The sequence below is a fragment of the Bufo gargarizans genome, chromosome 5 (genome assembly GCF_014858855.1).
Source record: "Bufo gargarizans isolate SCDJY-AF-19 chromosome 5, ASM1485885v1, whole genome shotgun sequence".
Lineage (NCBI taxonomy): Eukaryota > Metazoa > Chordata > Amphibia > Anura > Bufonidae > Bufo > Bufo gargarizans.
The window spans coordinates 311,140,453-311,157,729 of record NC_058084.1 but is presented as its reverse complement, the minus strand read 5'-3'; the positions used below and the strand labels follow the sequence as shown (position 1 = coordinate 311,157,729).

The window sequence follows — 17,277 nt, the reverse complement described above, 5'->3', positions numbered from 1 at the left end:
AGCACGCCCTGAGTCACAGCACTTACTATTTATGATTCAGTGTGAGTTCTTCTGTCCGTCCTTCCCAGACCTTGTGTATTCATTCCAAGAACCAATTTCATCTTCATTGGTTTCCTTCAGGAAACCAGACCAACTTCCTATTATTTTATTTTCCTTGCCTTCTGCACAGCCCACATAAAACTGACTGGAAGTGAGAGTGATAGAAAACGTTATTCTGCACAAACATAAGCCAAAACAAACACACACACACAAAAAACTGCACCCGTCATCTGTGTACACCGTCCAAACATATCACATGTTCTTTCTTTTCTTTGACAACTTCCAAACAGTAACATTATTTCATGCCATTCTTCAAGAAAATGTTATTTATGCTACCGCTCATACTACAAGCCCGTAGTAGGTTAAAGGAGGTCCAGTGCACCCCCGATCCGAGCACCAGCTGCGACGTGAGTCACCAGGAGTCACAGGCTGGCAAAACCCGACACTACTCCCAGAAAAGCAGTCTTCACGCTGCCATTCCCTTCTTTATGAACATGAAAATGCGCTATATTCACTGTAAAACATACGATTCACTGGGATTTCATGGAAAATTGACTTCACAAACACAACTTGTTGAAACAGACAAAACCTCTAATTCTCCAAGAAACGCGGAGTAAAATATTCTAACGTTTTGCCAAGAGTCATGATCTCTTTCACTTCATTTCACAGACGCTGTAAGAAGACAGCTCGCAGAGTTCAGCCTGTCACACAAGTCAGGGAAAGGAAGGCTTGTGGAGCCAATGGAATGAGTCAGTAAGAACCGTTCCCACTGGACAGCCTGTCAGTAAATGTTGCAAGAGTCCTAATTGGGATGGGCACAGAACGGATTCATGTGGAAATACCATAATGTCTGCACTGTGGTTTCCAAAATAACCACACACATTTTGCCACCTCTTGTCCCACGCTTCTCGAAAATTGCAGGGTTTCGGCATTCTAGAAGAAAAAACTCTTAGCAGATCCATACTATCCTATACACCAGTGACCCTACACATTTCTGGTCTATTTTTTTTAATTATTAATTTATTTTCTCAGATGTCGATAAGTTAACATACAAATATTTGTTTCGGTTTTTCACTAAATTGTAGGCGACTTACAAACAATTTGCAGCACAGATCAATCTTCTTCAAAAGGGGTTGTCCAACCGATAAAATATATTTTTTAGGCTACTTTCACACTACTTCCATTACTGATAATACAACCTTCTGCATCCGGTATGAACGGATCCGGTTGTATTATCTTTAACATTGCCAAGACAGATCAGTCATAAACTCTACTGAAAGTCAATGGAGGACGGATCCGTTTTCTATTGTGGCAGAGAAAATGGATCCGTCCCCACCGACTTGCTTTGGAGGTCATGCCGGATGAGTTTTGCTCCGCATCCTAGGACGGAAAGCAAAATAAAACATGTTGCGGTTTGCTTTCCGGTCTGGTACCGCAACTAAACGGAACGGAATGCATTTTGGAACACTCAATGGGGACAAAACTGAAGCGTTTTTTTCCGGTATGGAGCCCCTATGATGGACCTCAATACCGGAAAACTTCAACGCTAGTGGGAAAGTACCCATAATGGAATGGCACAAAAAAATAAAAATAAGCAATACTAATCACAATGATCACCTGCTTCTTCCAGTCCAACACCTCCCAGGTCCCCCGTTGGTCTCGCTTTCCTGGTCCCTCTGGACACACAAAAAATGTGAATGATCAGCCGACCACTACCTTCAGTGGGGACCTGCCATAGCTTTGGTCTGAGTGGTCATCTCCCTCACGTCTGAAGATACCAGGAAGCAGAGGCCGGTGGATGAATCGACAGAACGCAAATGGTGGGGATGAAATGCATATAGAGAGCAATCTGTTCACTGTGCATCAGGATGTCTTCAGTTCAGTCACTGTAAAGTTTTTGGACGGAGAAAATACCGCAGCATGCTGCTGTATTTTCTCCGTCCAAAATTCCAGAACACTTGCCGGAATGCCGGATCCGGGATTATTTTCCATTGAAATGCATTAATGCTGGATCCGTCCCCAAAATAGGATCCAGTTTTGCAATCTGTGCATGCGCAGACCTTTAAAAATGTGAAAAGGATAAATACCGGATCCGCTTTTCCGGATGACAACCGGAGAGACGGATCCGGTATTGCAATGCATTTCTGAGACGGATCCGCATACGGATCTGTCTACAAATGGTGTCTGTTTGCATACACATTGCCGGAATCCAACAATGGAAGTGTGAAAGTACCCTAACAACAAATGGGTAGATGTTCAGTGTCCCACCGCTGCAGTAGGTAATCCTTTCAATAACATCTATAAAAGGAGGCCACGGATATAAGTAGACCTAAAACATACAGATATATATCTTTATTATAACAAACACAAGTGCGTACCCGAAATACAATCCGTAGGAAATTCACAGCTTACTGTAAATAGCAGACTTATGAAAACATTGGCCAGTTATGACCACAGGAAATTGTAGCCACGACGTCAGTTCATCCAGTAATTCCTAATTACATAGCTATCGGACCACAATAACATTCCAATCCCACATAGAAGTGCCCCCCAAAACCTTGCACAAAACAGGCCGCTCCTTCCTTCTAATGTCATATAGTAGATTGGAGCCCATTTCTTAAATGAAATTGATGAACTGAATGTGATTCATGATGACTGCAACATACATGTCATAGCTATACATCACTAATAAATGTCTCCCACTCTTCCTGCACAGCAGCACATGCTCAGAAGCCAATACTAGCAGTACAACCAATATGGCTCCTATTGTTATAGGTTAGAAAAAAAAAAAATCTCAATAACCAAACGTTGACTACTGATGTAACCTCTGATATTTATTTACATTTTGGGAATACTCTTTAAAGGGTCACTGAGTTTCTAAAAAACTGTCATATGTCAAACAAAAGCTTTGACCTGTGGTGATCCGAGTGTTGAGACCCCCACCGATCGCTCAAACGAGGAGAGAGAAGGACTCTTATATTGCGCTCGCCTCACTGCAGGAAAAGGCCCCAATAAAATGTATGGGTCCGTCTCGAATCTGTCCTCTGTAGTCGAGAGAGAGACTACGTTGTGATTGCTTCCCTCCCTTCGTTCTATGGATTGGTGGGGTCTAAATAACGAGATTTTTGTATAACTTACCAGTAAAATCTCTTTCTCGCTCTTTCCTTGGGGGACACAGAAGACCTTGGGTATAGCTCATCTCCCTAGGAGGCGTGACACTAAGAAAAAACTGTTAAGCCCCTCCTCCACAGCTATACCCTCAGCCTGGAGAGAAAGGCTGCCAGTTGCGTGTCCAAGTAGTGAGAAAAGGCAAAGCCCAAGAAGTGGAACCAACAAGCCAACTACCCAACGGGTAAAACAAACTCGGAAACTCGCGTAGATAAAAACAAAGAATGGGTGGGTGCTGTGTCCCCCAAGGAAAGAGCGAGAAAGAGATTTTACTGGTAAGTTATACAAAAATCTCGTTTTCTCGCCCAGTTTCCTTGGGGGACACAGAAGACCTTGGGACGTTCAATAGCAGTCCAAGAGGGGAGGGACTACAGCACCAAGGCGAAGCACCCGAAGGCATCAAGAAACCGCCGCCTGCAGACCAGGCAGCCCAAGACAGCATCCGCTGAAGCCCGAGTATGCACCCTGTAGAACTCGGTAAGGTGTGCAAGGAAGACCAGTGACCGCCTTGCACAAATGCATGGCCGAAGCCCAATGCCTCCGGCCCAGGGGACACCGACCGCTCTGGTGAAATGGACAGTGACACCAAAGGCAGAACCCTTTGGTGTCACAATAGCCACTCTGAGAAAGCGGAGGAAGCCACCCTGGAGGCCGCAACCCTTGCACGGACCTCCTAGAAACACAAGAGACCAAACGTCGACAAGAGCCGGAGATCTAAGCAAAAACGCAAGGCCCAAACAACGTCCAAACGGTGAAGTGTCCGTTCCCGGGGGCGGGAAGGGGAGGACGAATGCCTCGCGGAACTGAAAGACAAACACCACCTTCAGAAGGAAGGAAGAGACGGGATGGAGAACAGCCCTGTCCTATGGAAGGACAGAAGGCTCGGAACAAGAAAGACCGCCACTCAGGCACCCGTCAGAGACCCGACGGCTACGGAAACACAACCGCACAGGACAGAAGGAGTAGAGAGAACTACTGTAACGGCTCCAAAGGAAAGATAGGAGCGCCAAGAACCCAGTATGTAGATCCCAGGGCGGTACCGGAGGGCAGTACAAAGGGAACCCAAGAGCCGCTCCATGGAAGAAGGTCTTGACAGGCCCAGAGGGCCGTGGAACGCTGAAAGAGGAGGGACAGCGCCGACACTTGAAGCAACAGGGTCCCAGTCCCAGGTCCAGGCCGGACTGGAGAAAGACAGAACCATGGAGAAAGAAAGGCAGAGAGGGGAAAACGCCCAGCTTCCCACAGAACCCCAGGTAAAAACCCTAAGTCCTACAACAGAACCTGGACGAAACACGGCCAGGAGCGAACACTAACGAGCCCGCTAGAGTCGCCTGGGCAAGCGGGTGAAAACCCAACGAGATCATGCGCAGACCAGTAACACGGCCAGAACGGAAGCCGTTCTACAGTCCCAGTGTGGGAGATCCAAGGGCAATCCTGACCGAATGGTAGTCCTCCCAAGTTACCAAGAAGGTAAGTCCATGGCAGAACCATTGCCGAGAATGGAAAAAAACTCAATCTGCACCCAGCTGGAGGACAGAACGCGGCAGACCCGGTAAATAGGCACACAGCTAGTACAGCCAGTGTGAACAAGGGAAACAGTACGAGGCCAAAAGGAACACCGGAACCATCCACATGAACAACCATGCTCTCCCCAGAGGGGAGGGCAGCGAAGGAAAGCCTCTGAAGCATGGCCGGGACAGAAGCCACATCGCAGTGAACTGTACCGAGCGGGAGCCAAACAGAGCCGGCGAGAAAAGGCAGTCGAGACAGAGGCCGGCATAACACCCTCCAACCGAAAGGAGGGGTGGGCAACAGGGAAGCCATAGGACAGCTCAAGAGCAGAACCCCGCTACACCGAGACGCCCGGTTCACCGCCCGCAGAAGGCGAATACCCTGAAGAACCCAAGATGGAGGTCCTCCGGACCTGGGTACGCGAGCACCCAAGAGAAGTTGGGTGACCTTCCCGAGAAGAGCGGCCCGAACCTGGTAACAGATCAGACTGAAGCGCAGAGGGCACCGACCGGAAGGACTCACACCACACCGCATCTGAAGAGGAGGAATGGTAGTAGGCGAGGGAACCGTAGTCCCGCCAGAGAAAACGCAGAATTCGAGGGACGCTGCAGACAGCACTCTCGACTATGTGACCACCAACGCAGGGAAACAATGCCGCGGGAGGACGAACGGGTACGCATCTAGGGACCACGAACACACCCCGGGCGGAAGGGACGAAAGGAATGAGTACCACCCAGCTCGGTGCAGTAGCGAACAAGTAGAGCTCGTCTTCTTATATATAAGGTATATATATACCTTTGAACACATTGGGCATTCATTAGCTGTTTGTTGAACACCACCGTAGGCTCACACAGGTGGACAGAACGAGCTCTTTAGAGAGATAGCGCAAGGCTAGCTGCAAGCATCGTATCTCAAGAGAAAAAAGGTATGTTGCAGGAGAAAGGGAGGCATACGTACGAGTAGCCCCGTAAGCAGTGAGAAGACCAACCCACCCATGGGAGGAGAAGGCATACCCGGACAACGGACAGAGCGCACAAGAAAGTCCGCTCACTGCAAAAAAATAGTCACTCAGCGAAGGATCAGCCAGAGTCCAACCGTACCAACGGAAGTGCAAGTGCAACCTGAAAGGCAGTCATGCACAACCAGCACGGCATGCAATGGAACGCAAGCAGTCCGCCCAGAAAAGGGGGGAAATGTACCTGGCCAACACTGCAGTCGGCAAGAGTGCAGAAGCCCGCCCCAAAAGGGGGGGATACCAAGGCCAGTACCTACTTTGGAAAAGTAGGACATACCATATTCCGCCCAGAAGGGGGCCATGCCCATGGCCGCACATGTCCAGCAGAACGCAGGAAGGTCCACTTAGGGAAAGGGGGCATGCACAGGGTTATTCTATCATTAAGTGATTGTGCAAAAATCCACCCAACACCGAATTTCGTGAGAGTGCACCACTCCGCCAATGAAGGGGGACGTGTACCAGTTCAGCACCGCATAAACACGGACAGCCGTGGATCGCGTGAGCGTGCAAAATGCCGCCCATGGAATAAGGGGTGGCCATGCACAAGACCAGCACAGATTCCATGGGAGTGCAAGCATTCCACCCAAGTTAGAGGGCATACTCATGACCGGCAACACACCCAGCGAGTGCAGTATTCCGCCCAGAAATGGGGGTCATGCACATGGCCAGCATCGCATCCAGTGAGAGTGCGAGCACCCCGCCATGGATGGGGCCATGCACATGGCCAGCAACGCACTGGCGAGAGAACAAACACAGTCAGTGAGAGTGTACGTATGTCGCCTGAGGAAAGGAGACATGTCCAAGGCCAGCAGCGAATCCAGTGAGAGTGCGGCACCCCGCCCACGGAAGGGGGGGGGGGGGGTCATGCACATGGCCGGCAACGGATCCAGTGAGGTTCAGTGTTCCGCCTATGGAAGGGGAACGTGCACATGGCCGGCACCGTATCCGTGGAGAGTGCAGTGTACCTCTTATGGGAGGGGTACACGCACATGGCCGGCACCGTATCCGGTGAGAGTGCAGCATTCCGCCTATGGAAGGGTTCATGCACATGGCCGGCAACGAATCCAGTGAGAGTCCAGTGTTCCGCCTATGGAAGGGGAACGTGCACATGGCCGGCACCGTATCCGGGGGGAGTGCAGTATACCTCCTATGGAAGGGGTTCATGCACATGGCCAGCACCGTAACCGGTGAGAGTGCAGTATTCCGCCTATGAAGGGGTTCATGCACATGGCCGGCAGCGAATCCAGTGAGTGCAACGTCCCGCCTGTGGAAGGGGGTCGTGCACATGGCCAGCACCGCATCCGGTGAGAGTGCAGCAGTCCGCCTAGAAAAAAGGGGGGGTCATGCACAAGGCCAGGCCGCAGCCAAAAGAGAGTGCAGTATTCCGCCTAGGAAGGAGGGCCATGCACCTGCAGCCACCAGAACTGGGTGACGAATACTGGCCAGAAAAATTTTATGCATGCACTTGGCCAGCGCCGTATCCCGGGAGAGGGCAAGAAAACGCCTGGGAGGGGGAACATGCCCTGGCCAGCGCCGCAGCCGGGGAGCGCGACATACCGCCTAAGAGAGGGGGGCATGCCTACAGACAGCATACTGAATGATGAGGCTGCCGCGTCCTGCGCAGCCCACAAGTCCAGTTATTTAAAACAAAATTTTGGGGCACAGGCCGTACGGGTCCATCAGGATCCGGCCAGTACCCAAAGGGTTAACAGGCATCTGGCCTGTGGGGGGGGGCGGCACTGCGAACTCTTGGGGGCGGGGGAACCTCCAGGCGGGAAGAATTCGCGCCTGGAGAGTTCCCGCCCCCCCCCCCACAGAGGCCTGAAATTTGCGGCCTAGCAGACCGTGAAGCCGGGGCCTAAATTTTACCGGCGCCCGGAGACCGGGGCCGCAAGCATTTAAAGTACCGGCCGGCCTAAGCCGGCCGCGGGTGCCCACATACCGGCCGCGGGAGCCCACCCCGAGTGCCGGAATTGCGGTCGGCAGGCCGCGAAGCCTGACAAACTATGCAGCGCCCGGCCGGCCGGAATGCACCAACCGCCTGTTGGAGCACAGCTCTAGCCAATGCCGGCCGCGGGTGCCCACCCCGCGGCCGGAAGAATCAGGGACCCAAGAGGAGCGTGACGCCTGGGCCAAAATTTGCGGCGTCCGGCCGACCGGACCGAAGGTCGGCCGGGCCTAGTTGGAGCATAGCTCGCACATGTAACGCCGGCCGCGGGAGCCCACCCCGCGGCCAGGAAGAGTCAGGGGCCCGGGAAGGAGCACCGGATGGTGCGGCCCAGCGGGCCGCGAACGTGGACTAAAGTTTTGCGGCTGCCCTGAGCACGCACCGGCAAGCGCCCCCTCTTTGCGCGGACCTCCATCCTGTAGCTTACGATCTATGGAGGGGAGAGAGGGAATGGGTGAGTGCTGCAGCAGATTGCCGCCTTGCGACACCCCAGGGACCAGCCTAGGTCCAGCCACCCAATAGCCACTCTGCTTGGATAGGCTAAAGTATGGGGGTCAGTCACGCAGGAGACCGGGGTGGGGGGAGGGGGTCGTAGGGCTGGAGAAGCCACTCTCTCACAATAGCCGTCTTCACCCTCGGTCCGTTCCAGCAGGGTCGCCCCTTCAGCTACTGGCACCGTAGTGGCAGGACGCTGGAAGAGGGGCTTGGCGTGCGGGCGACCCTTGCGCTGGCGGGATGCAGGGGAGCTGGGCTGCCCTGGTCCACCTTGCCTTCTGTGGGGGAGGCAGCAGTGCGGATGACCGGCACTGGCGCAGCTCGACCCCGGGAGAAACAGAGAGGTCTAGTGCGACTCTGTTGTCCCTGATTGTCTGGAACAAAAAGAAAACGAAAAAAAGTAAAAATCAAAATTTAAACAAGGAGAAAACAGCCCTGCAGTAGCAGGGAGTGTCTTGCCTCCTTGGACACTAAGCAAAAACTGGCAGCCTTTCTCTCCAGGCTGAGGGTATAGCTGTGGAGGAGGGGCTTAACAGTTTTTTCTTAGTGTCACGCCTCCTAGGGAGATGAGCTATACCCAAGGTCTTCTGTGTCCCCCAAGGAAACTGGGCGAGAAAAGGGCCGTTCCTATTATCACACCATGGTAATTCAGGTTCAAAGCATTGGAGGCTGGTGCATTCAAACACTTGTAGATCTGCTTTCTAAGCTGAGGGATCTCTGACAATCCATGGGATGCAGAAGATCTACAGTACAGCACCTACTAAGCAACCGCTAGCACAGGTGTTGTGCCAACCTGGAAACCAATTCTAGGCATGGTATGGCCATTGGTCGAGCGACATTGTTCCATGAAGTATTTACTTTCTTAAATGATTCAACTGAATATACAGCAGGGAGCAGACTGACCAGGTATGACAACCCTCATCCTGCGTGTGAACAATTGGTGAAAGATCATACTGTAATATATAGGACAAAGAATGAATGACTTACCTTTACGTGGCTCTGCGCGCCCAAGTTGTAGATTTCAGTGGGTTTCACTTGATTAATTATTTTCACTAGACACGTACTATCAGTCAGATCCCCATAGTGCAACTTCATGTCTAAAAAGTAATAAATAGAAATTTTTTATTTTTTTAACATGGGGATTTCAACCTAAAAAGGTAAGTGACCATATATTAGTAAAACAGTATATATGGTAGTTTGGGTTTACATAAATGCCTACATCGCCAATGTAGTTTTTACCATATAGCCGTGTGCGACGCATGCCAGTCCAGCACATGACAAAATGACGGGTCAGTGGGAACCTATGAAGGCCTTCAGTGTACAGGCATGCCCTATTTATAGTTTTTATTACTACGGCTTCATGCACATGTCCGCATATTGGTCCGCAAAATATATATATGCCTTCTGTGCGCATTCAAAATGGGACCTTCATTCTTGAGATCGGTGGGGTGCTCGAATACTTAGTAAAACGCCTTTAGGCCTCATGCACACGGCTGTTTTGGTCCTATTCTTGTCTGAACTTTGCGGACAGGAATAGGCATTTATATTAAAGGCTGTCCGTGCCGTTCCGCAAATTGAGGATCGTGCACGGACGCCATATATGTTTTGCGGATCCGCGATTTGCGGGCCGCAAAACACACCATGGTCGTGTGCATGAGGCCTTAAGCACACACGGACTATAGTTCAGAAACAAATGTGGCAAATTTTGTCTATTGCATGGTTAAAAAATGCTTATGTAGGGAGAAAAAGACTTTTTATTTTCCCTGTAATGACAACATGATTAGAACAGCAATGTAAAATAGAAATAGCCTTACTTCCTTCTATATGAGCTTGTGTATTCTTGTATAGATGCTCAATCCTCCCAGTGTTGAAAGAGCTTGATCGACGCACAATGCCATGCACCTGTGAATGACAACCACAAAACACAGTTCATCCCCTGTGACTGACAAGTCCGTGTAGTAAGTCTTCTTGGAATGTGCGATAAGTCACTCCTGCAACTCCGTTCCAGAGATGTCAATTTGTAAATCCACTAAGAAAGTCTGAAAACGAACTACATATTGTACTAACACAACAAAGTCTAATTAGGTATCTGGGGCCATCAGCAGAATAAAAGGAGAAGTGGCTCTAGCAGTCTACAGTTTTCTGGTATACAGCTACAGATAAATATTTGGCAGTATTATTTCCATTGTATTAAAGGGAATAGGTCATCTAGTTTTCACTAGTATAACTACCAGCAATGGCCATCAGAACATTGTACAAGCATGCTGAACATACCTCTATGTCATTTGTCTGTCTAGCGAATGTTCCGGAAAAGCACTTTTAATCTTATGAAAAATGGTTCCCAAGTGTAAATCGGGTGGCTTGGCTTTTCAAAGTGCCCAAGCCTGGCACTCTACCCAGCTGTGTGCTCCTCCCCTAAGAGCCCAAGGTTTCCTGTGGAGAGGAAGCCTTGGGAGCTTAGGGGAGGAGCACACAGCGGTAAAGCGCTGAATCATCGGGATGTCAGAGGAGAGGAAGCCTTGGGAGCTTAGGGGAGGAGCACACAGCGGTAAAGCGCTGAATCATCGGGATGTCAGATGAGAGGAGAGGAAGCCTTGGGAGCTTAGGGGAGGTGCACACAGCGGTGAAGCGCTGAATCATCGGGATGTCAGAGGAGAGGAAGCCTTGGGAGCTTAGGGGAGGAGCACACAGCGGTGAAGCGCTGAATCATCGGGATGTCAGAGGAGAGGAAGCCTTGGGAGCTTAGGGGAGGTGCACACAGCGGTAAAGCGCTGAATCATCGGGATGTCAGAGGAGAGGAAGCCTTGGGAGCTTAGGGGAGGTGCACACAGCGGTAAAGCGCTGAATCATCGGGATGTCAGAGGCGAGGAAGCCTTGGGAGCTTAGGGGAGGAGTACACAGCGTTGAAACGCTGCATCATCGGGATGTCATGGGAGAGGAGAGGAAGCCTTGGGAGCTTAGGAGAGGAGCACAAAGCAGGGAAGTGCTGCATTGTTGTGACGTCAGTGGAGAGGGGAGGAAACATTGGGAGTTTAAGGCTGGTTTCAGACGAGCGGGTGTCATGCTCTGGACTCGCAACGCAGCACCCGTCCTGAACTTCCAGCATTGCCAGGGTCGCATAGCATTATATTGATTTATGATGCTATGTAACTAGGGATGAGTGAATCGACTTCGGATAAAACATTTTAAGTCGATTAACATAATACTTTGTTTGAATACTGTACGGAGCGAGCGCTCCGTACAGTATTAAAATGTATTGGCGTCTATGAGCCAAAGTTATTACTTCGCAAAGTTCTGCAAGAGGTTGCATGATAACTTCATAAATCAATTTCTACTGTAAAAAAAATAATTTCCCGAACTCTGGTTCAGTTCCAAGGTACCACTGTTTTTTAACAGTAGAAATTGATTTATGAAGTTATTATGCAACGTCTCGTGAGACTTCGCGAAGTAATAACTTCGGCTCATAGGAACCAATACATTCTGAAACTGTACAGAGCGCTCGCTCCGTACAGTATTCAAAGTATTATGCGAATCTACTTCGGATGTTTCATTCAAAGTCAATTTGCTCATCCCTATATGTAACCCTTACAGTTCTGGAATGTATTGGTTAACACTGACAGCATTATGTGTCAGTGTTATCCAGTACATTCCAGACCTCTAAGGGTTACATAGCATCATAAATCAATATAATGCAATGCCACACCGGCAGTGCTGAAAGTGCAGGAAGGGTGCTATGATGCGAGTCTGGAGCGCGACACTCTCTCGTCTGAAAGGGGCCTAAGGGAGGAGCACACAGCAGGAAAGTGCTGCATCATTGGGATGTCAGGGGAGAGGGGAGGAAACCTCGGGAGCTTAGAGGAGGAGCACACAGCAGGAAAGTGCTGCATCATTGGGATGTCAGGGGAGAGGGGAGGAAACCTCAGGAGCTTAGAGGAGCAGCACACAGCAGGAAAGTGCTGCATCATTGGGATGTCAGGGGAGAGGGGAGGAAACCTTGGGAGCTTAGAGGAGCAGCACACAGCAGGAAAGTGCTGCATCATTGGGATGTCAGGGGAGAGGGGAAGAAACCTTGGGAGCTTAGAGGAGGAGCACACAGCAGGAAAGTGCTGCATCATTGGGATGTCAGGGGAGAGGGGAGGAAACCTCAGGAGCTTAGAGGAGCAGCACACAGCAGGAAAGTGCTGCATCATTGGGATGTCAGGGGAGAGGGGAGGAAACCTTGGGAGCTTAGAGGAGCAGCACACAGCAGGAAAGTGCTGCATCATTGGGATGTCAGGGGAGAGGGGAGGAAACCTTGGGAGCTTAGAGGAGGAGCACACAGCAGGAAAGTGCTGCATCATTGGGATGTCAGGGGAGAGGGGAGGAAACCTTGGGAGCTTAGAGGAGGAGCACACAGCAGGAAAGTGCTGCATCATTGGAATGGCAGGGGAGGAAACCTTGGGGGCTTAAGGGAGGAGCAGACAGCAAGGAACGGCAACAGGCCTAGGAACTGTGAATAGCCAAGCCTGCCCAGCTGGGCACTTGGGAGCTGTTTTTCATAGGATTAAAAGTGCTTTTTCTGGACATTTGCAAAACAGACAAATGACAAAGGCATGTTCAGCATGCTTGTACAATGTTCTGATGGCCATTGCAGGTAGTTATACTAGTAAAAACTATGTGTTAAAGGGGTTGTCTCAATTCAGCAAATGGCATGCATCATGTAGAGAAATACAAGGCACTTACTAACGTATTGTGATTGCCCATATTGCCTACTTTGCTGGCTGGATACATTTTTACATCATATGATACACTTCTCGTGTCCAGGGGTTATGACCACCCTGCAATCCATCAGCAGTGGCCTTTCTTGCACGGCCTATCGGGCGTTTGGGACTGCAGAAGTGCGCATAGGCAGGTGCCTTTATCTATAGTGGTCAAGCATGACTACTGCTGTTGTTGTATTGCAGGGTGGTCGTAACCATCGAAACGGGCAGTGAATAATGTGATGAAAAAATTAATCCAAGCCAAGAAGGGAGGCAATATGGACAATCACAATACATTAGTAAGTGCCTTGCATTGACTTTCTCTACAGGATCAATGCCACTTACTGAAGTGAGACAACCCCTTTAAGGGTATAGAATAATAACTATCTAACTGAACATATACACTGGAGATGAATTAATGTCAATAAGGAGACAATAACCCATTAATCACAAATATCATATCACATAAATGTTACCCATTGCTATGAAGAATAGTACACAATGAATATACTGTAGGTGCAATAGACTCAGACAGGGAATAACTAAGGAAAGTTTGGCTGTTGGAAACATCTATTTTTCCTTTCAAAAGCCCCGATTAAGTGTTCTCATCTCCTCATGACTGGATTTTGTGTTAGACATTCGGCAATCACGTCCTGAGCAGCCCATGGACTGACAGTGTGTATCATCCCCCTGCAATGTGATGAAAGACATCAGCTAGAGTTGACAGCAGGAAAAACCACTCTGCTGGTAGGCTGGCACTGCAGCACATCATGCTCACAGCAGCGTAGTGTGGTAGCCATCACATTCTTTCCCTCCTGTTTTGTTCTCTCTCTCTTTTGAAGGAATGTACATGGAGAAAGAAAAACTTGTCAACTGCTTAATCTGTGACAACAAGTATTAATGTAAGGACTGATGAAAGCTGGGGTTGTCTGCTGCTAATACAGGTGTAATATAAACATTATGACAAGCCAAAATGTGTGCAAAAGGGATAATCTGGTTAAGAATGTGAGATAAGATGATCTTCACGCCTTGACACAGACAAGTTAACTGTTTCAAGACAACTCAAAGAAGTCATCATCAACAAATGGGTATTATTTAAAGGATATTTGGGATTTTACGTGCATGGTGGTCCAAATATGACAGGTGACAGATACGGGGGGGGGGGGCCTGGGAGCAGGTATTTTCCTTTCTAAGGCTGGAACCTCAAAGCCTTAAAAGTTGCACTTTTATAGTAAAAATAAATAAACACCATCTGCAATTAGCCAACTTAAATTGTAACTGGCGTTTTAGTTTATTTTTAACATAGTGTAAGGGGCAGAGACGTGAAGAAATTTTGTAATATACTTTATTGGCGAAACATATCCTTTTTACTAGAAAACAGCGCGTATACAGCGTTGCTAAGGAGAGTCCATTGTCAGTGTCTAATGAATGGAACACACAGAGGCATGGTTCTCAGCCTGCCTCTTATCTCACTAACTCAGCCTCTGGCTTCCTAGATTTGCCCTAACGATCACCGTTTGTATGCTTGTCTATATGACTTGTTGCCACCGTTGGCAGCTCTGCTCATTTAGCTCTGTGCCTTTTTTTGTTAATTATGAGCGCAGAGAAGAGGGAGGAGTATGGGAATGTCAGTGTTTAGCAAAGCCAGTAGTTATACATGAACATAGTACATTTACCGTCAGTACTAAGCATAGGCAGTCCCATTCTCCTCTCCCTTACCTGTGCTCAGTAACTAACAGAGAAGTGCAGGGAATAGAGCTAAATTGGCAGCGCTGCCAACAGTAAGCAGAAGCACCAAGTCAGACAGGCAGGGATCATAGAGATCCTACAGGGATCTAGGGGCTGTGGTAGTGAGATAAGAGGCAGACCGATGTACGTTCCACAGTAATCTTCAAGACTCAGCAGAACACTGAAAATGTACTCTCTGTAGCAACACTACAGGCTCTTTAAATGCTGCTTTATAGTTGAAAAACACTTTTTTACTAATAAAGCATATAAAAAACCAGTTCAACACAGCCATTTTTCCTCCTTTCTGACAAGATGTATTCTAGCATTTTTTTAGCGCACACATTTTTATAAGCCATAACTAAATTTTTTAGGTGATACATCGAGCTTTATTTCTTTGTCATTTTTATTTTAATAATACTTTTGGTTTTATTTTTTCCTTGGCATAAAAAAATAAGTCTGTTATTAATTTTATTTTATTTTTTAATAGCACAAAGTTCAACTAAAGTATATTTTTAAATTATGTCCCCGTTCCGTAATGGTCATTTTCATATATTGGAATATATAGCTTATGGTCACCAGGGAGTGGCTAGAAGCTGCAGTGTGGCATGTGGTGGTGTTTTTTATTCATTTATTTAGTATTTTTCCTTTATTTACATTACATTGTGTGTTCCCTTTAGGGTCATGCAAGACTTTTGGGGGTTATTTAACATTATATATTTTTTATTTATTATTTCTCCTGTAACTGGAGCCAACTTAACCCCCTGAGGTTGTTATTATGCTGTTAAACCTCACTGCAGAGCTGATCTGGGTCTGCTAAGATCCAGCAGCTTGTGCATATTACCCAGAGATCACATGCTTGGGCCCAAAGCAGAAAACGGCACTGCTGCTTCCAGATCTGAATACACAGCTCTCAATGAACAATGTGTATGTAGTAATTAATAAAGTAGGAAAGGTTTAAAAAAAAAAAAAAAAAAAAAAAGTGCTCTCTGATTACTCTTTGAGGCACCCAGTTATCACTGACAGCAGTCGTCCTTCTCTCACAGCTGCATGATTAGCGTGGAGCTGTTAAGTCTACAAGGATGTTCCTAAACCTCAGAAATGCGGACCAACCAGATGTATATATAGTCAACAGGTGGTCCAGAAGTGGTTAAAATAACTGTCCGTATCCAATATTAAAAATGAACTGAAATGACAGTTACACTTTAAAATGCAATATGAACATAAGCTTAAAGGGTTGTTATTTTTTTGTTTTTTTAAATTTGCAGGAACAACATTATAATAAAAAAGAAACTTCTAGAAGAACACTTTTAATATGTCATCTCAGAAGTTGGCGAAATACCAGTAAGTTTTGCCACCAATGTCAGATAAGTGCCGGTCCTATGTCTGGGACCCGTTCCTAACTCCAGAACAAGGCCCCGAAAGTGAAAGAGAGCACCACACATGCGCAGGGTGCTCCCCATTCACTTTTATATGCGTTTTAAAAACAGCTAAACGAGCATGCTCCGCTATTTTCGGAACTTCGATAGAAGTGAATGGGGAGCGCATGGCCATGTCTCCATTCTCCTCTATGGGAGCACCATACAAAAAAAAAAGAATTTTGTCAAGGTTTTATTCTGCAATTGCTTCTGTGGTTTACTGCATAAAGCATTTTAAGGATATATTCCTAGACCTGCCTCACAACAGCACATGTAAACCGCATAGCGGTGTTTACATTTGGTTTTCAGTGCCATAGTTTGCGGTATAGAAGACTATGGGGCTAAAAGGTGAAAAGACTGATAAGGCTTATTATGTTATCTTTTAACTGATTTTATTTTATTTTTTAAAGCAAAAAAAATTAAATAAAAATAAATCAATTAGAACATACCCTATAAGCTATGGAGGGCATTTTAATAAAATCCCGCAATTACCACCATGACAAAACTGGTGAAACGGCTGAATGTGATCATAAACTTTTATGTTCAATTTCTACCTGTTGTGGTATTGAAAGCTGCCCTACCTAAACAGTGGTCTGTGATAAAAGGACATCATTTTCTCAAACCCAATCATCCTTAAAGGCTATGGACACCGTTAAATCCATTTTTTTTATTAATGTCATGTACTTACTTTGGGCTTTAGTAAACATTTACACATGTTTGTCTTCTGCAGCCTCCATATATTCCGGTATATTGCAGGCTGCTCTGTCCCTTTGCAGTGATATCCACTGGAGCTGTCTGACGGCTCAACCCGTAGCCCTCATCTCTGCACTCCTGAGATCTCAAACATGTCTTTAACCTAAATTCTTATCAAATTGATCATTTAAATTTACATGAGTGTTTATGGGCTCTCTGAATATGTACCTCTAAACAAGTTATATAGATCCAGGCAACTCTCCAATACAGATCCTTTTATTAGCCCAATGTGATGTTTTAGCTCAAATTGAACTTTTCTCACTTTCAGCTGAAATGTTGCACTGGGTTAATAAAATTATCCATATTGGAGAGCTGCCTGGATCTATATTATTTGGATTATCAAAGACATTTGGACCTGTGTCTGTAAAGGTGGTTGCCACCCATATACGGTACCTTTTTTTGTTATCCTTTCCTCCTGTTTTTTTTTTTCCCAATTTTACCTCCAAACAAAAATATACTTAGCCT

The 17,277-nt window shown here is 47.4% G+C and overlaps 1 protein-coding gene across 3 annotated transcripts in view; it reads right to left on the bottom strand.

Annotated features, from left to right (window-relative positions):
* The window catches only part of GMDS (GDP-mannose 4,6-dehydratase), a 481,024-nt gene that overhangs the window by 394,699 nt on the left and 69,048 nt on the right, over window positions 1–17,277 (bottom strand). For all 3 annotated transcript variants that reach the window (XM_044293287.1, XM_044293288.1, XM_044293286.1), the window contains 2 exons: window positions 9,992–10,079; window positions 9,165–9,274 (listed from right to left, as the gene is read on the bottom strand). In XM_044293287.1, the coding sequence (XP_044149222.1) occupies window positions 9,165–9,274; window positions 9,992–10,079 (198 nt within the window). The remainder of the gene's footprint in view (window positions 1–9,164; window positions 9,275–9,991; window positions 10,080–17,277) is intronic.